The following is a 20614-nucleotide window of genomic DNA, read 5'->3' as shown; positions in this document are numbered from 1 at the left end:
TAGGAAAACGGATCCCCTTCCCCCTTGCCTTTCCAGGTGAGGCGATGCCTCGCCCTGCTTCAGCTCTCGCTGGTCAGGCTGCAGCAGCTGACCAGCACCGATTGTCCGGCACTCCCTAGTGAGATGACCCCAGTACCTCAGTTGAAAATGCAGAAATCACCAGTCTTCTGTGTCGCTCACGCTGGGAGTTGGAGACTGGAGATGTTCCTATTCGGCCATCTTGCTCCACCCCACCTTAAAATATTTATAAAGGAAGAAAGGGAAGGAGGAAGAAAAGAGGAGAAAGGAAGAAGAGGAACTAAGGAAGGAAAAAAGGAAGGAGGAAAAGAAAAAAGGAAAAAGAAAAGAATGAAGGAAAGGAAGAAGGGCAAAAGAAAGGAAAGGAGAAGGGGGAAAGGGAAGAAAGAAAAAAGAACAGGAGGAGAGGAAAGGAAGGAAGGAGGGATGGAGGGAGGGAGGGAAGGAACGAAGGAAGGAAAGGTGGGAGGGAAGGGAAGGAAAGAGAAGGGAAGGGAAAGGAAAGAGGGAATAAATGGAAAGAAGGAAAGAAGGAAGGAAGGAAGGAAGGAAGGAAGGAAGGAAGGAAGGAAGGAAGGAAGGAAGGAAAGGGAGAGGGAAGGGAAAGGAAAGGAAGAAATGAAGGAAGGGAGGGAGGGAGGGAGGGAATGAGGAAGGGGAGAAAGAAAGGAAGGATAAAAGGAAAGGAACGAAATTAGAAAGGAAAAAAGGGAAGGAAAGGAGGGAAAGGAAGAGAAGAGAAGGGAGAGGAAAAGGGAAAGAGGGTGCATGAAACAGATAAGGCATCTTAATCTGAGAATAAAATAGAACTTTAATTCCCTCAAATCTTCCTGCATTATAGAAATCTCAGACGTATTTTTAAGGAAAATAATTTCAGGTATTTAGATCCCATCAAGAGTAAGAATTATCAGTGAATTAGGATCTCTAACCAGCCGTGTAAACCTTCCCCTTTAATAGCTGTGTGAATCCAGTTAGCCCTCTGCGCTTCCATTTCCTCATCAAAAACTGAACAATTTTGTGAAATTCTGGAGGTCACTGATGGTTCTAGACATAAACCAAATGTCTTGGGTTCTTCATGAGGAGCTTCAGTTTTTAATCCTACATACATTACTCAGAAATTTACTAGAAATCAGAAATATATTCAGCTCTACTCTGCATTAACAAGAAGTGGTTCTTTTCCATCTCAGTAGCAAGATGGGAAAGGTGTGAAATATTGTAGTACGTAGCATTTCCTCTGGAAACAAACCTCTCTTTGGATTTCCCCTTTTCCTGGTCTCCACCTCAGTGGCTCCATTCCCTGTCATCTTCCCATTGTCTGTTTCTCAGGGGGTCTAAGCGCAGAGCTCACCTCCATTCATTCCACTTCTTACCCCTACCAATGACCCCACTCAAGGAACAAAGGACCTTCCAAAGATTTCGCTCTCTTCTTAGCAGCAAGAAATCTTAATTACAAGTAGATCTTGAAGGTTTACAATATTTTTTTCCTCTTACATTCTGAGAAAACTTTAAGAAAGTAACCAACAGTTGTAAGCACAACTTACAATGCCATTATAGTGTTTTTCTTTCTTTTTCTTTTTTTTTTTAATGGCACCCTATTTTCCCATTTTCCCCACCAAGCTTTTTTTGTTTTGTTTTGTTTTGTTTTGAGATAGGTTCTCAGTCTGTCGCCCAGGTTGGAGTGCAGTAGCACGATGATGGCTCACTGTAAGCTCTGAACTCCTGGGCTCAAGCAGCCCTCTCACCCCAGCCTCCTACGTAGCTGGGATTTCAGCTGTGCACCACTACACCCAGCTGATTTTTTTAAAAATTTTTTTAGAAAACAGGTCTCTCTATGTTGCTCAGGATTGTCCTGAACTCCTAGACTCAAGTGATCCTCACGTGTCAGCCTCCCAAAGGGTTGAGATTATAGGTGTGAGGCACTGCACCCAACCTTCTATTCCGTTTCTTTCCTCTTACATTTTTACTGTAAGTTGGAGACTAAACCTCTGATGTCATACTTCTTTTTGAAACTCACCGTGTGATAAAGCTCTTTCAGGCCAGTGCTGTGCATCCCTGTTTTGGGGTCGAAGCTCACAGAGGTTACTGCAGTGCCTTATCTCCGAAGACAGGAGGGAACCGTGTCTACAACCTGAGCACAGAGGTCAAGGGTTCTGAGTGACATCCCAGCCCAGTCTTTAGGAAACCCCACAGCCTTCCATATGGAGACAGGCAGGCAGCCAGTTCTGCAGAGACAAAAGCAGTGCCTCAGCCCAGGGAGGAGCTCAAAGAAGCAGAGAATGCCCGGAGTCAACAGCCACTCATAATGTGTCCTAAAGCACTCATGGGGACAGCACCACCCATATATTTGCAGTTTCCTTAAAATACTACAGGCAAATTGATGTGGTTTGAGCTACTGCCTGACTGAATTGTTACCTAGCACAGCCACTCAGTGGAGAGTAAGCATATCTTAATTGTGACATCAATAAGCAACTACTGGGAGAACTTTGCCTTTTTTGTAAGTCATTTGAAGTGCCATTTAGAAAGAACAGACATAGCCAGGCATGATGGCTCATACCTGTAATCCCAGCACTTCAGGAAGCCAGGAAAGGAGGATTAGTTGAGGCTGGGAGTTTGAGACCAGCCTGGGCAGCATAGCAAGACCCTATCTCTGCAAAGATAAAAATAAATTAGCTGGGTATGGTGGCATGTGCCAGAAGTCCTAGCTCCTCAGGAGGCTGGGCAGCAGGATCACTTGAGTTCAGGATTTGGCACCTACAGTGAACTCTGATGGCACCACTGTACTTCAGTCTTGGTGATGGAGCAAGACCCTATTTCAAAAAATGCAAAAAAAAGAGAAAAGAAAGACCCCCCACACACACACACACATACACACACACTCTCCTCCCCACATTTATCAAAAGGAGATGCTGAGGAGACCCACATAATAATTTTTTGTCTAAACATAGTAAAGGATTTGGGATTTGCACATGAAAGTAACTTTGCTAAGATAAAGCACCAAGTTACATGATATTCTTCTACATTTTTGACGTTTCGTAAGGCATTGTGCTTGCATTTATCACCTCTTTTCTTCTTTGCAGAGGAGACTGCAAGTTACACAAATGGACATAATGAGAAACTAAACTGCCGAAAAGTCCCTATCCTTATAGAACTGAGTAAGTGGTGTTTCGAGGGCAAAATTCAATGGAGAAATTTTTGTGATATATAACTGATGTTCCAAGGATCTTTTTAGAATGCACAAAGGACTCAGGAACCAGAATGGGGCTCAGAGCTTTAAGTTCTTGCCCAGATGTTACATTTGGGCTTTGATTCAACTGGGGACGTCAGTATATCTGGTGTCAAGGTTCAGAAATGACATCTGCCTTTTCCACTCTTCTAATTACCAGGAGAGGGAGGGGGAGCAGCAACTGGCTTAGTCTTATTCAGAGGGAGGGGCCGTGGATTTGAAGACTGCTAGAAAGAATCTCCCCATACTGACTAGTCAAACCCATCACAGGACTTTAGGTCAGATGCCTTCCTTTCCAGCAGTGACACCAGCGCTGGGCCAGTGTAATGCAGGAGAAGCATGTGGGGTACAGACTTAGAGAAGGTGCTCACCCTTGGTGTACCCAAATTTTGTGTCCCCTGTATTTCCCCCCGTCACCTTAATCCCAGCCCTGAGTGATACTTTCCTAAAATAGGCAAAAAAAAAATAAATAAATAAATAAAATAAAATAAAAAAAAAAAAATTCTTGAAGAATTAACAGAATATGCTGTTATCTGTCACCAGCACCTGTACAAAATTTCCCTAGGCACAAGGAGCTCTGGGAATAGAAGACAAGGGAGGGAAGGCAGGGAAGGGTGACCAAGTGCATTTGGTAAGGTGCATTGCTGGGGCACCAGGGGACATATTGGGATTTGCTACTGAGTAGAGTTGAAGGGAAAAGGAGAAAATCCCAGGCAAGAGGAGAATGGTGCCATTAGTGCAGATTGAACCAATTCAGAGATGATCACTAAAAGCTGCTCCTAGCTGTGATTTGACCTGATTTTACTAACCAGAAAAATGCATAATTGGCATTTTATGAGCAAGATTACCAAAACCAGTGGGATTTATCCCAAATTAGATGAACATCTAGAGCTCTTAGTCCTGCAAAGTGGGGGAACTTAGAGAGGAATCAGTAGGTGTCACCACCACGTGAGCTGGGAGTGACAGTGTAGAAGGTGAGAGGTGAGTCACTGCCTCATTGCTACCTAGCTTTCCTGGCCGTTTTATGGAGCAGAGGCTGTTGCAGTTCAGCTCTGAATATCCTAGACCCCTGGATCCTAGTACCTGCCTGCCTATTTAGAACCACCTTGAAGCTGTCTGCTGCAGTTTTTAATTATTTTTTACTTTTTTCCTCCCCTTTGAACCATCTCTAACTGTTGAGCTGTATACAGTTGGTTCTTTGTATCTGTGAGGCATTGGTTCCATAACTCACTCACTCTCCACTCCTCCCCTTGCCCTACTTCGTGCAGACATAAAAATCCATGATGCTCAAATCCTTTATATAAAATGGTATAGTACTGTCAACCCTCTGTATCCATGGGTTTCCATCTGCAGTTAAATTGAATCCTTGAATGCAAAACCTGTGAAAATGGAGGACCAACTGTATACATCAAATGCATTAAATCAAAGAAGAGTGTAAGTTAGAATTGTTGGGAAGAAATCTGCCAGTTTCTCACTGACCCAGAGGTGCATCTGGTCACTCTCCGGGGACTTACAGGCTTTGTTTCTGGCACCAAGTAGCCCTTATCAAGTTAACCTAACAACCCACCTGCCAGCTTGTCCAGGTTCTTGTTGTCTAGCTGACTGGAAATGGTCATGTTGACATGGAAGCTGCAGGTCTGATGTTCTGTACCACTTTGTTACAGAATGGATGGCCATCTGAAGGAAATGGCCAGGAAAGCTGAGGCCGCTAATTTAGGATGATACAGCAGGATTTGGACAAAGACTCGTGGGATATTTGTGTGTGTGTGTGCGCACGCACCTGTGAGTGTGCGTGTGTGTGTGTGTGTGTGGAGGGTTCACAATGCAAGAAGAGGAACGCAGAAGTGCACAGGAGATGTGGGTTGATATTAGTCATACCTTGCTCATCTTTTATAAAAATAATGCTGTTCTCAGAAGAAAATGATTCATTAATATCACTTCATTCATTAATGTCACTTCCCCCAAACATACTGAGAAATAATTTAAGGCATTAGGGGATAATCCAGACATAGTAAGCAATGGATTCTGAGTTGTGTGTCCAGCATATTTGTTTGGATTGGTCATTTCAAGAACTGTAATGTCAAGAACTGTGGAGAATCTAAGGCTATCCTATTTGCAAACCAACAGGTGCACCTACCCCAGTCTCATGGATGCTGGCAGAAGATATAAGACTCCTGGATCAGAGAACAAAACAAAACAAAACCAATCAGTTTATTACTCAGAGTAATAACAGCAGCCAGAGTATCCTCATTTTTGTGTTGGTTGCCCAAGCCCTGCTTTCCACTGGGTGACATGAAGAGTAACACCTGTACCCACAGTGGATTGCTCTTTAGGATAGGAACCTGAGCTCAGGAAACCAGAGTCTTTTATAACAGGCAGTAAGCATGCCTTCCCTTACCTCCTGTGGGAGACATCATCTCTATCTTCCAATGCTGTTCTTGAGACAAACATTCTTGAAGCAAGAGTCTAAAACAAACTTTGGGAGGCTGAGGTGGGTGGATCATTTGAAGTCAAGAGTTTGAGACCAGCCTGACTAACATGGTGAAACCCTGTCTCTACTAAAAATACAAAAATTAGCTGGACATCGTGGTACATGCCTGTAATTCCAGCTACTTGGGAGGCTGAGGCATGATAATTGCTTGAACCTGGGAGGCAGAGGTTGCAGTGATTGTGCCATTGGGCAGCCTGGGTGATGAAATGAGACTTACTCAAAAAAAATTTTTTTTAAAAGAGTCTAGGAACAAAGGCAGTGTGGTACGTGCCTCTCCTCTCACGTACCACAATGACGCCTGTATTCACCTCAGAAGCTGCCTACAGGGGTCTGAGTTGGAGCCTGGGGCCACTACAGACATGCTGATAGATAATTTGGCTACTGCTATACTGGCCTCAGTTAGGATGATTCCCTAAGCCCTTGCCACACAGAGTGCCATCCATGAATCAGCAACCTCAGCAGCATCTGGGAGCTGGCTGGGCATGTAGACTTTCAGCCCTCACCCTAGATCCAGTGAATCAGAATCTGCATTGCAACCAGATCTCCAAGTGATTCATATGTTCATTAAATTTTGAGAGGCACTGGGCTTAAGTGACGGGTGACCATGTGTTCCTATGATACCAGGGCAATTTTTGAGCATGCTCCCTTTTGCTCCCCCAAAATATCCTGGTTTGAAAGATGAATTATACGAGGATGACAATCAGAACACTTCTTGAGAAACAGCCTGTGCTCCAACAATGTCCCCTTGATGGTGAATGTACCCAACTGAACTATGTCTTTTGTGGAAAGGAAGATATTTGGAAAGGAAAGAAAAAAATGTACTGAAATAAGGGTAGATCCAACAGAGACCCCAAAGAAGACATCAGATCTTTTGATCAAGGGGTTGCCCCTTGGCCTGCATGGATGGCAGTTCTTATATTCTTAACTTGATCTGATTGTCTTTCCTTTTTGCCTCTTGCCTTGCAGAAAATCCTTCCAACATTCACTTTATTGAACAGCTTGGTGGACTGGAAGGGTCCCTCCAAGAAACAAATCTGCATCTCAGCACTGCCTTTTCTACAGGCACTGTTTTTTCTGGCAGCTTCTTGGATTCTCTCCTGGCCACGGTAAGAAAAGTTAAGCCACGGAGCCAACAAAACCAAGCCCTCTGCAGAGAAGTGAGCAGGTGGCATAGAGCTGAGTAGATGATAACACCTCTCAGTTCTAAGTTCTCTTTGATTTTCAAAAACAAGCTTGTTCCCATACATTAATTTATCTTTTCTGATAACTACTTGGTGTGGGAAGCAACATTTTCACATTTTCAAGATTAAAAACATGAGGCCCTTGGAGCCAGAACCCCTGATGCCAGGAAAAGTGAGTGCCGGCCTCTCAGCTTCGAAGGCATCACTGCAGACCAGGCCCCTTGGGATCAGAGCTCAGGAGATACTACTTTCCCTTCTCTCTAAAATCCTCCCAACAGCTCATGTGGAAATTGGCCATAAAGGGATCCAGAGTTTCAAGGAAGAAGCTCTGGCCTTTGCTGGTGAGTTTTATTCAAAGCTAAGTCAAATCTCCCTCCATGTTCCTCCTCTCATGGGGCGCGTTGTTGACTACATGGTTGTTCTTTAGTTTTCAGCACCTCTTTAGCCACCTGGCAAATTTTTTCCCCCGGATGGAATTAATTCATCCTACAAATGCCCACTGAACACCTACTCTGTGCAGGGCACTGTTGGGGGGGGGGGGGGTGCTGGGGAATCTGCAGCTTGAGAATGACAAAAGCCTCACCCACATGGGGTCTGCTGAGTGGAGGGTATTGGCATATGCATCATAAATAAGTAACACAGAGGGATGCCAGTTACATGGGCTAAGGAGATGTGAGATAGGAAATGTGGAATTTGGGGAAGGAATTGCAAGATTCAATAACACGCTGAGAAGGTGGCAGGTGAGCCCAGCTCTAAGGGAGAGAAGAGAACACAGCATTCAGAAGCAGTGAGGTGGGAGCTGTTAGAAATAGATAATCGGTGCCATGAAGAAAAGTCAACACGGAGACAAAAGGTCTCTCAGCAAGGCAATCTTTACTTTCTGCAGAAAGGGTGCTCAGTGGCAGATGGAACAATGGTGAGAGCACACTTGAACAAAGGAAAAGCAGACATATTTATCCCTTACGCATTTGGGTCATCCTTACTGCTGTGTCCTGCATTCATTGGCCAGAACTATCATCATAGTCTTAAACTGATACCCAATTTGCTAATAACCTAAAACTTTCCTAAATAGGTAAGTGCAAGGAAGAATGAAGAAGGAGAGGAAGTTGCTTATGACAGGTTTAAGGAAGCAATAACATTTCCACATAAGGAGGTACAGAAACTATGAGCTAAGACTTGCCTGGGTCTGTCCAGGTATGCCTGAGTAAGCCAAAACAACTAACTGGAGGAAAATGTAAGAACTAATAGTTGATAGGAGGATTTAGAGTAAGGAGCTATTATTCCTAGTGTCTATTATTTTATTTTTAAACCAAGATGAGCTTTGAAGAGGAACTTTTCTACTTTCTACAGAGTACACCTCAGGGTGTTAAAGGAGTTTCAGATTGACTGAGACTCATGAGATCGGTGTGTAGCCATTGGTGAATGACTTGCAAGAACGCTTCCAAAGGAAAGCCACATAACCCACTGCCTCCCACACTCCTCCTACTCAGGATTTTCAAGGGAAGAGCTGCAGAATGGCTGGATGTCAATATGCAGATGCTTATATGCAGAAGAATCTGAGCACAGTTGATGAACTTGCTGTCTTCTGGAGGTCCACATGAAGAGGCATCACACCTGAATTTCAGGAAAGCCTCAAGGCACAGTTTGCAAATTTAAGGGAACATGGCTGGCCATATCCATCCCCTTCCTGACATCAGTGCCATTTGGCATGAGATTGTGTTGCCCTGGACTCTGCCTGTCTACGCCGTGGTAGGGGTCTCATACACCCCATCAAGCTCTTACAGAGAGAATACCACTTAAATGGTAGTTTAACATTAAATAAATTAGTAGAGTGCAAGGGTCCTAAAGAGTTAAGCAGCTCAGCCTTCACTGAGCCAGGGAGGTACTGGAGGAAGTCAAGTCAGGTTACTTTTCTGAGAAGGTGGCTCTGTCAGAGAAAGTGTTAAAGGTGGCTCTGTCAGAGAAAGTGTTATATCACTGTCTGTCACTGATACGTCAATTAACTCGCCTGGAATTAATGACTGGAGTGTCAGGCAGGAGGTGACTTTCGATGAACTTGACCTGTCTGCACATATATTTCAGATGGGTTTCAGGTCCCAGTTCTCTTCAGAGATCCTTAGATGTCAGGCAGCTTCATGCCTTAAATTAAAATTGAGACTTAATTAAACACCACCAGCTCACGCAGACAGAAACAGGGCCACAGATTCTATTTAGAGCTGGTCGGAAGGGCGGAATGGACAGGGAAGGGCTGGAAGAGTAGGGACAACAACAAATGAACACACAAGCACAAGCCAGTATGAGGAATACAGATTTGGTCACAAGCCTGATTCCTCCCACCACTCAGCACCTGATCGTGACATTGGCCTTGGGTGGTCTAAAGAGTGCAGCTTCTTCCCAGGCTGCCTTCAGATATTGGGTCAATGGGCTTCACTTGGTGGAAGAGGAAGATTCTTGCTGGAAAACAGAATGTGCCACATAGAGAATAAAGGCCACACAGTGTGACATGAAACTGTAGTCATCACATGAGGTCACAACACACAGTGGATCAACAGCTTTGCCTTCAGAACTCTTGGTAAGTACTTATTTTAGGACTGACATTTGTTCAACTGAATTTGGGCAGGGGTGGCAATGAAGCATTAGGGAAGAAGGTGTCTTCTGTGTCAAGGCTGCCAACTGAATCTTGAACCTCTAAATCTCTACCTAGCAGTTTTCTGCCCCAGCTCTTGAATCTTTAATGATGTACGCCACAGCAAAATGAACACACTGTAACATTATTTAATGATGAGCTGAACTAGGCCATTGAAAATAATTGTGAATGCTGATTATTTTTGTTTTCCTTCTCTTGTTTCCCTTCTCTCTGCACCTGATTCTACTGGTTCTATGTGCCCTTCTCAGTGTGGGGGTGGCTTCCCATCACCAAAGAAAGACCCAAGGATCAAGACTGAGCCTCCAATCTCATTGTCTCCTTTATTCCGGGGACCATTTGATCTTGGGTGGACTCTGGATCTTACCACCTGGTCACATGGAAATACCCTCGGAGAGGAAGAGAACGTTTAACACCTTCCAGTAACAACATCTGGAGTCACTACAGTGGCTCCTGAATACATTCTCAAATACTTCATTTATTCTCTGTATGTGCTGGAGCATCTCCTGGCGGAGGGTTGATAGGAAGGCAATGACCTCGATCTCCCCATTAACTTAGAAAGGCAGTTGTGGGTCCTGGAGCTATGACCTCCACAGACCCCCAAGGCAGACATTGCTGATGACCACAGTTCTCCTCCCCAGATCATACCTTTTCTATATAGGTCTCTAGGCAGTTTATTTTGATGAGTTTTCTTGTTGAGATAATATCAAGAACAATAGCTATTGATCTTAAGAAGAGTAACATCTTTCAAGCACTTACCCAGAGCCAAGGAGTTCACTAAATGCATTACCTCCATTACCTGGTTTAATTCTCCTGTCAAATATGGAAGCTTAGCTAAGTAAATAATCTGCCAAAGGCTGCATCATTTACAAGTAACGAGTTGGTTTTCAGATTCAAGTGTATGTGATCCCAGAGTCATTCCTCACTGCCACAATCAACTGCCCCTCCAGAGATCTAGTTCTGTAATGATCAGTGTCCTTGCAACACAGGGATTTTCAAGTTTAGGTTAGAGGGCTCCTTCCCTGACAATGCTCTGTTCAGAAAGAAGGAGATGTGCCCACCCTGCCTTGCCCACCCACACCTCTCCCCTCCATCAGAGCAACTCCACTTTCATCTGTGGTATATTAGAGGTGCCTGCATAAGATTCAATTGCACAAGAGACGTCTGTTGTTAAGAAGATTTTGGAACTCATTCCCTTGAAGTTAGGATGCAGGACCAACAGAGAGGCATAACGTAAACAGAATCCTATTCTCTTCTATTCTGAGACAGTTTTCCAATTTCCAGCCAGAAGTCTGGTGTGGGAGGCAGGAGTCAGTCATTTTGCCCCATTTTGCATGTCCCTTTTATCCATAATATCCCTCCACAAAGACTGTATTCTGGGTTTGACACTTCCAACCTGCAGCCCAGCTTAATGCACCAAGAGATCTGTGTCCCATTGCAACATAGAGGTTACAGAGGTTACAATTAGACTCCCAACGTTGGTTTCCATGATGCCCATACTACACAGAAGGTCAAGGCTAAGAGCAGATGCATTCAGGACAGGCTCCCTGAATGTATCTGCTAATGCTTCAGCAGTTTATGAAACAAGATGAGAACACCAGCCATTACTTCAATCCCGGTGAACTGTATTTTCAACCGGATATTAAGGGCCCTCTTCCTTCCCATGTGTACTCAGACACCTCCATAGTGCTGTTCCACCTTTCTCTCTCCACTGCCCCTAATAAACACCAAGAATAAATGTGCGAATCCCAAGAAGGCCACAAAGCCCACAGTCATGTGCTGTGAACTTGTCACTGCTTAGAAATACTAAGGTTTTGTTTAAATTTTCATGCAATTTAAAAAATTCTATCCCTTGATAGACCTGTGCTAGTTTTTTTAATGTAAAATGATGGATTTTTCTCTGCAACCTTCTGATACAGTTGACATTAGAATGACTTCAAGTACCCCTGGTATACTACCCTAAACTCCTGACTAGCTGAAGAAATATGCCTATAGGATGTAATTCAGATTTGCTTTTAATCCTCTATCAGTTCAAGGCTATAAAAATTCAAATATGGTGAGGCAGCCAGGCCCATATGTGGGACTCCTATCTGGTTCTACAATCAAAGACTTTCAAAACTAGATGTGAACTTGGGGAGCACTTTCCTTTACTTGTAAGGAAATTGAAGCCTACACAAATTATATGACATTCTTAAGGTCACTTGGCTTGTTAGTTGCAATTTTCCTACCTTATAATCTCACTCTTAGATTAGAAGTTATTTCCTGAAGAATGTTTGATCTTAAGGTCTTTGAGAATTCTCAGAATGAAAAGCAGCATTTGGCTAGGATGTTAGCATCTACACCATTAGGTAATATTCTAGGTTATGACAGGGACCACAGCATTCATGGTAGCTAAAAGTTACAACATTATGGGCATCAACATTTTCTAACATTGAAAGTCCAGGTTCCAGTAAACAAGATGATATTAGAAACATTGGCGAAATTTGAAGGTCTGAGATATTTCAAGTGCCCTTGAACTTGTGGATTTTCTTGTGAAAGACAAGAGGGATGGAGAGAGAACAAGAGGGGGAGTGAGAACTAGAGGGAGGGAGGGAGGGAGGGAAGGAGGGAAGGAGAAAGGGAGGGAAGGAGGGAAGGAGGAAGGGAGAGAGGAAAGAAGGAAGGAAGGGAGGGAGGCAGGGAGGAAGGAAGGGAGGAGGGAGGAGAAGGGAAGGGAAGATAGAAAGAGATATTGAGGAAGGTCTGTGCCAGAAACCCCAAATAATAAGAATAGGAGATGAGCTCACAGAATATGGGTGACATGTAAATCCCATTGTTTTTCTCAGTATAGAATTATAATCCTTTTGGTGTCAGAGCTGAAGAAATGATATATTCAAAAGCTAAGCCTCTCTCAGTTAAATATGTAAAGCACATGTTTCCCTAGAGTTATTGACACCAGGATAACCCTAGAATTTATGCCTTTTCTTCAATCAGTGGAGAATTATTCTAACGCATTATGTTTGATCACTCTACACTATGGCCACATGTTCTTAAACGGATTGTGGTTCAACCTGAATTTATGTCCTCCACTACTCCCCCGCCCCCCCGGATGTCGGGGACTTTATTCCATAAGCACCCTCCCAGGTGGTAGTGGGATGTAGCAAAGAAGAAACAAGAAACATAAGAAGACATCACTCAGGAAATTCCTTTAGTCTGGGGACTAGGGCGAAGTCATCTTTTAACCTAAAAAATACTGTAAAAGTTATTTTTATTATCTTCTAATTCATATAGATTGTATTATTCCTTAAGTCAACTTGTCCCAATCACGTCTACATTTTACCAGCAATATTTATTTGTTAAAAATTACCTATCCGTTGAAGTCAATATTCTTACAGCTTTCAAACACATGCCTTGTTCAGTGCACTACTGAGGATATGAGTGTTATATAGACATAGCCTATCTTCTGAAGGAGCACATCATCTTTAGGAATTATTGCTCAGTCCGAGCTGAGGACAACCAGTGTCAGAACCACTCAGGGTGCTCTTTAAATTCTGATTCCCACTCCTGTCCATATATTCTGATCCAGGAGATCTGGGATCCCAGAAATCTACACTCATTAATGTCACTTCAGATGATCCAGATACACAAGAAGCAATGATAAAGAAAACAGAATTTAGCAATGTGTGCATTATATTTTACTTAATCCTGCAAGCAATGCTAGAAGGTAAGTATTGCCATGTCAGCTTTAGAGATTATAAAACTGTTGCTGAAAAAACAATCAGCCAGACACAGTAGCGCATGCTTGCAATCCCAGCACTTTGGGAGGCCAAGACAGGTGGATCACTTGAGGTCAGGAGTTTGAGACCAGCATGACCAACATGGCAAAATCATGTTTCTACTAAAAATACAAAAAAAAATTAGCTAGGTATAGTGGCGCATGCCTGTAATCCCAGCTACTTGGGAGGCTGAGGCAGGAGAATTGCTCGAACCCAGGTGGCAGAGGTTGCAGTGAGCCAAGATCACGCCACTGCACTCTAGCCTAGACAACAAACAGAGTGAGACCTTGTCTCAAACAAACAAACAAAAAACAAAAACAAACAAACAAAACACATGAATTGCCCAAAGGCACCCAGCTGGAATACGGCAGTCCAAGATTCAAACTCAGGTTTGTTTCATAGAAGCAACTAACTGTAAAAAACTGTAAAATATAGAAGAATGAAATTAAGTAAAACCCAGTGCCCAGGGAATCCCAAAGAAAGAGAAATTTCATTCTGCTTAGAAGACCCAGAAAAGAGTCGTGAAGCTGATGAACCAGAGGTTCAAAAGCAAAGGCATGAAGCGGTAAAAGAATGGCTTAAGTACCTGTAGATAGACTAGCGTGCCCCAGAGGGAACATGTCATGGAGGAAATAAGCCTGGGAAAAAGGACTGCATCAGATCCTGAAGGTTTTGAAGGCCACGGTGGAGACAGAGGGCCTGGTGGCCTGGTTTTATGTCAGGATACTAAAAGGTTGAGGAGGTGGAGGTCATGATCTGATTTGTGTTTCTGGGAATTGCTGTGGAAGCATTGTAAACCGTGGGATGCAGATGAGAAGAAAAATCAAGGCAGAACAAGAAGTAAAGAGGTTCCTATGATAATCCAGGTTTCAGAAGATGGATCCCTGATTTTGAAAGTAGAGAAAATAAATGGTAAATGAATAACAATTGAAGTTATTCCTGATGTTTATTATAAAAACAAAATGATTGCCTTTAGATAATACATATAAATAGAAATTCTCATTTTTAATAAAGCAAAAGTCTAATTTAGATAAAATGAAGGATGAAAAATAAAGCCTAGTGGGTAATATATTCCAATGACTTTTCCATGTATGCTAATGCCTGATCCATACTGAATGTGGTAGCAATCCTGGAGAAAGAGACTTTATGAAAATGGCTGGGATTATTCAGACTCAAGCTCATTTCAAAATAAGTTTACCACGTCTTCCTCTGGTTTCATTTGGATGCCAAAGATTCTGAAACCCTATCCATTTAATTATTAAACACCTATAATTTCTAAAGTATAATGAGAGCTATGGGAAATCCAAATACTAATAAGACCTATGTCGATATGTGTCCTTAAGTAGGTCACAAACAACAGGATTAAAAGTAAATTCACATCCAGAAGGCTCAAGTATAGATGACAATAATATCATTAGTTCCCCACTGGAAAATCTACAGAATGTCTCAGTAAATATATGTATTTTTAAATATACATTGATGATGATTAGGGTATCTGTGGGCTGACATATATACCTCCTCTGGTCATTTTGGGAAGAGGGGAATCCCTGGTGTCAGTATCATTATCCAATTTCTTCTTCATCTGCAGTGTAATCTCCAAGGAACAGGAACTGGGTCAGTATTGTTTTCTCTGCACTTGGCCTAACCTAGCACAGTACCCAAACTGCCATCCTTCAGCTGCATTAGATAATGATAATGAGAAACACTGTTCTACACCATCAGATCCATGTTAAACAGCAATGCCCGGTAAATCTCCAAGCCTATACCCCTCGGCAGTTCACATATTGGCTCTTCTGACTTTGTATGTGGCTTGTCCTTGTTTTCCAGGCCTTCTACAATTATCATGTCCTGGAATTGCTTCAGATGCTGGTGACAGGAGGAGTAAGTTCTCAGCTGGAACAACATTTAGATAAGGATAAAGTCTATGGTGTGGCAGATAGCTGCACGACGCTCTTGTCTGGAAGAAACCGGTGTAAATTGGGGCTTCTGTCCTTACACCAAACCATTTTATCAGACGTTAACGTGAGTCTACTCTTCTCAGAATTCTGTTTTTCACTTCCTTTCCTCTCTGAGCTTCTGAAAATGGTCCAGAATATTTGGGTTCATAGATGTCCCACAGCATAGTAATGATAACAATAAAAATGACAAAAAAAGAATACAAGTTTATATTATTCATAGAGTATTTTACAAATCACAGTGTGTTCATATATTTATTTTTTATAATAATAATGAGATAGATAAAGCAGTTGTTATTATCCCCATCTTCTAGATAAATAACCCGAATCTACAGGGAGCATCAGAGAGGCCTAGCAACTTTGTACCTTGACAAGGGTATTCATAATAATTATAACAGCTAATGTTTATTGAGTATTTTCTCTGTGCTTGTCTTTTTTAGTATTTTTTCCACTTAATCTGTCCATGGATTTATATGGTAGGCATTATTATTAATTCTGTTTAACAGATCAAGAAACTGGAGCTCAGAGAAGCAAGGACTTGCCAGAGACCACATTGTCAATCAGTGTCAGAGCAGGGACCCAGCTACAGCAGTTTGACCCCGGGCCTGCCTACTTTCCCCATACTTAAAATGCTAAATAAATCTGATAAGGTCAGCTGAAATCAGGCAGAAGACTTCTGTATGTGGGTCTAAGAATCTGGCTGCACTATCCAGTGGAAAATGCTTGCATTTTCTTAGCCAAGGGAGCTGGTAAACAGTAGATTACAGCAAGGGAGAAGATAATAATTCTGGAAAATTCCAACAGGGCATCCAGGCATTTGGGAATCACAGTAGGGTCTAGCCAAGAAATGAGAAATCTGTGTGGTGCCTTCTGGTTTGGTTTTCATTGGCATTGTATTCAGTTGTCCAGTGTTAACTGCTAGGGGCAGGCTTTTCCAAGGAAACATCTTTTGTTGATTCAGAGGACATTAGCAAAACCCCTGGGTAGAACACTATACCTGGTGCATGTCGATGTGTGCTGCCAAAAGGGGCAAGACCCATGTTCTGTGCATTAGCATTTCAGGTGTGAACCACATTCCAGAAGTTCCCTTGATGTAGTCTGGTCCTTTACATTTCCTTAGTCCTGGGTTGCTCACCTACAGGTGGACTTGTAAGTGTATATAAGCCCAGGAAACTATTGCTAGCAACTTCCTGTTGGCATCAAAGAGGGCGGTAGACTTGTCCCCACTCCTCTCCCTCCTCTCTCCATTTATGCCATGTCCTCCCTTTGTTCTTTATCCTGAGGAATTACAGAACTGGATGGATTGATCTCTTTTGACCTTGCTGAGCCCGTTTACTGCTGCAGGGGCTTGAAATTGTTGTCTATTCATAATGATCTTGTTGGGTATAGCCTGAGAATAAGGTCCAGATGAGTATTTGGGACTGTGATCTGTTTTACAGTAGGATAAGATGACTCTCAAGAGGTCATTTAACATCCCAACTCATTATGTATCTCAAAAGCTCCATTTTCCAATCCGTGGCTCATTGTTAATTCATAGTGGTTACCAGAATGGCAATGGTAATAAGGACAAGCACAACAGCATGTCACACCACACCCACCAGAAGCTCTTGAAAGAGCCAGAATGATAAAAACAATCGCTGGGATTAGAGTTTCAGAACTAATCATTCTCTTAATTACCTATCCATCTGGCAGTGCTGCCACAAAGATATTGGGAAACGACTTTCCAAGCTTCTACTACCAGGTAAAGCAAACGACACTCCAGTGAGTGCTTATAATTGCTTGATCAAAGTGCCCAGCAGACATATTTTTGTCTCTTCTCTCCCCAGCCAAGAAACACCTTTGGACAACTGTTCTGTGGCTCACTAGATCTGTTTGGAATCCTGTGTGTTGGCTTATACCGAATAATTGATGAAGAGGAGCTCAACCCAGAAAACAAAAGGGAAGTGTGCTAGATTAGAAAGCACCATCCACCCATTCAAGCATAAGAACCAAAGCTACTTTATTCAATGTGAAAGAGAATTCCAGAGCTCAGGGTCCATAGTTGCAAGGAAGGGTGCATGGGAAATAAAGAACTATGTAAGAATAAGGAGGAATGGGTATAAACAAGAGGGACCTGAATAATTAGGGTCCAATTAATATTGGCCATGTAAGAAGAATGGAGTCTCTGTCCCCTAGTGAAAACTGAAATATGGAGCTAGATTTTAAATCAGCTCATTTCAATTTTGTAACTTACTCCTCATCCATGTCTGTACAACTTTCTAAAGCTGAACGCCACTATCCACATTTGAAAGATGTACTTGTTTTCTGCTGGACTCATTGGGTAAATATTGATTGAGATCTACTTTGCTAGCCATGGTGCTTTTTACATATAAATCATGGGGGTGATATGTTCGACTTTCAGTTTAAAGACCATTCTGACAGCCCCAAGGAAGATAGAAATGTATGTGGAGGGGAAAGGGAAAGGAGAGGTTACAGTCTAGAGACAACACAATCATGTATGCCCAGACTAAGATCTTCACAGTGGGAATGGACAGGATTCAGTAGGGAAGTAGAAACTGAAAGGAATAGAGTGGAAATAGATCGATGGAACCTATTCCAGGAGAAAGGAGAAGGAAGCCAAATTACTCAAAGTGGAGCGGTCTTGAATAGAAAATAACAGCAATGATTTTTTTGGCCCACAGAAGAAAAGGAGGAAAAGAAGAGATGCCAAGGCAGATCTAGCTCTAGGTGAGGGCTGTGTTTATGGGAATTTTTATTTTGCACTAGGATTTCTTAGTGCATAGTCATTGCTGAGAGAAAGATAGAAGAAATATTATCAGGAGTTGAGAAAGGAGCCAATGTTTAGATTAACTGCTGAGAGGAGTGGAAGAGGAGGCTTATTGTGGATTTGTGAAGAAATCCTAGACCATACAGTGAAAGAAGAAAGACTGGAAATCTCAATGCATTGAAAGGTGGATGTACTCAGCGTTAAGGGAGTGAGAGAGAAAGTATGATGAGAAGTTGTAGTCAGCAATGATTTATTGAAATGTAACATTTTAGAAGTGGAACGATGTTAGGAATTAAAACAGCTAGGACATGGCCAGGAAAGTGGTTTGGAGGTAAAGATCATTGCGTACTGGAAGTCATAGCAATGTGTCTGGATGCTGGAGTTGTAAACCACATAGACACTGCAGGCATGTAAAAAGATAGCTGCACTAAAGTTTGAAAGGAAGAGCATGTCAAGTGCCAAATGACAAAATAAGCGTGGAGGTCTACAGATGACTCTGATGGATGGGGAAGGAAGGTGCCATAGCTTTATAGCACCCACCACCAAGACAATGGGGGAGGACTGATGTTCTGGAAATAGCTCTCTCTCTCCCTCTCTGCCTGAACTCCACCCCTCCCCCAAACACCTCTGTACAGCCCTTGCAACACGATAACTGGGAAAATATACAGCTTATATTAATACTTGACCTCAGGGAGAAAATTGATATTTTTGTTTTAAACAGAATATGTGCTCTTGTTCAGCATATTTTTTTAAGAATAGAATTGAGGTTACAGAGGACTCAGTGGGAAAGATAAAAGTGGGTAGGTCATTCAGTGAAGGAAGTTCAGTGGTACCTTGAGATCTATGCTAGGAAAGAGGTGATCATTTGAGGCACTAGTGAGGCAATGCGGGATGCAAGTCATACAAGGCTACCCTGCCTCAGTGTTCCCACATAAGCACTGTTGCACTCATTACTTCAACTCACATTTTTGGGCATTTGCTGTGGACCTGATGCTGTGTTAAGGCTTCTGGGTATTCTTTAGGGTTCATTGACGTTCGCTATTTGCTTGCCAGTCAGGTTTCAAATGAAACTGTTTTTTCTAATGCTTTTCTCCATTGGCCAGGCTACATTCTGTGTGAAAGTTGGTGGCATAAGCATTAGGTTAGAGTAGGTCTAAGTCAGGATGAAAATACCTGAAATATATGTCATCTTTCTGTTGATAAAGCTTGGCTACGAGGTCAATATTGTGCCAGCTGAATTCATGAGTATAGTGTCTTTTAAAAGCAAATAGACCTGTTTTTAAGGCCATTAGACGTCAATCAGTCCAAACCACAGTCTTCCCCCTCTTCCCACTGGAACAAATGATGAGTGCAGCAAGGCCCAGAGAAGGAGGACACCATGCCCAGAGTCAGAAGTGGTTGGGTTCAGAGGCAGGGATGAAAGCCAGCCCCCTCATTCCTACTCTAGAACCTCTCCTCTTGCACTGTGCTACAGGAGTAAGTACTAAATAGATATTTACTGTTAATCAGAAACCCATGAAGCAAAGCAAAACAAAAACGTTTCCTCTTTGGGCCCAGCCAAATGACCTCTTTATTTGGGTCACTGCCTGTCACTACACCGGCCAGCTGCAGAGGCTCAGCATTTATCTTTGACTTGTCTTACAGGTTTGTGATCACCCGGCCAGCCAATGAGTTCAAGCTGCTGCCCTCAGATCTTGTGTTTTGTGCCATACCCTTCAGCACTGCTTGTTATAAAAGGAATGAAGAGTTCTCATCGCAAAAGTCATATGAAATTATAAATGAAGCATCACGGACAACAGAGACACAGTCAGACACAAATTTTCCTCCCACCATTTATTCAGTTGATGAGACATGGTATTCACCAGTCTATCCTTACCAGTCAAGAACTAACTCCCTCTCTTTTCCTAAGCAAACAGCATGGAATCAGAGTAGAACAAACAGTTCTGTAACATCCCAGAAACCTTTAGGTGACGATGCAAAAGAAAATAGAAAGAAAACCTCAGACGAGAGTTCTGATGAGGACCCCGTTGCATATTCAGAGCCACTATAGACCTGCCCATATTCCTCACGTGCTCTTAACTTGCTGCTTACAAATCATCTCTCGAGATGCTAACTTTGAAAAAAGAAAATAAAAATGGAAGCATGTCATTTTTCTGCCCATTGCTTAGTGCCTCATGAAGGCCACACTGTTTTAGATGAGACAAAAGTCTAATCCCACTAGATCTTGTGTGATAAATAAAGAAATATATGATCAATACTTGTGTAAAGAAAGTTCATTGCTCCGTTTCCCTTGAGTAGAAAATATGTTAATTTGCGCAGCATTAAGGAAGTCCTCCAGTACTTGCTGGATTCTCCAGATGAGGAAATACAGGTAATCAAGATAAAAATGAGAATTACTCAGACGTAGGAAAGAAGTAAAGACCCTTCAATCAAGAATCGTACATTTTATTTTATCCCAGAACAGGCAAACAGTAAACTAGTATATATTTCCCTCTTTCCCTCCCCATCATATTTTTTGTTATTCCATTGTATTTTTTTTAAGATTTTTGAAATATTAGTTTTTTATTTATTTTATTATTA

The 20614-nt window shown here is 42.4% G+C and overlaps 1 protein-coding gene across 1 annotated transcript in view; it reads left to right on the top strand.

Moving 5' to 3' along the window:
• The window catches only part of KCNU1 (potassium calcium-activated channel subfamily U member 1), a 166533-nt gene extending 146244 nt beyond the window's left edge, over window positions 1-20289 (top strand). Inside the window, exons 23-27 of the mRNA XM_017849394.1 lie at window positions 3096-3170; window positions 6699-6838; window positions 15140-15334; window positions 17094-17206; window positions 19679-20289. Of these exons, the coding sequence (XP_017704883.1) occupies window positions 3096-3170; window positions 6699-6838; window positions 15140-15334; window positions 17094-17206; window positions 19679-20084 (929 nt within the window). The 3' untranslated portion in view covers window positions 20085-20289. The remainder of the gene's footprint in view (window positions 1-3095; window positions 3171-6698; window positions 6839-15139; window positions 15335-17093; window positions 17207-19678) is intronic.
• Window positions 20290-20614: the final 325 nt, after the last annotated feature.

Source organism: Rhinopithecus bieti, unplaced genomic scaffold (assembly GCF_001698545.2).
Source record: "Rhinopithecus bieti isolate Rb0 unplaced genomic scaffold, ASM169854v2 scaffold_32047, whole genome shotgun sequence".
Taxonomy (NCBI): Eukaryota; Metazoa; Chordata; class Mammalia; order Primates; family Cercopithecidae; genus Rhinopithecus; species Rhinopithecus bieti.
This window is presented reverse-complemented; position numbering and strand designations above follow the sequence as displayed.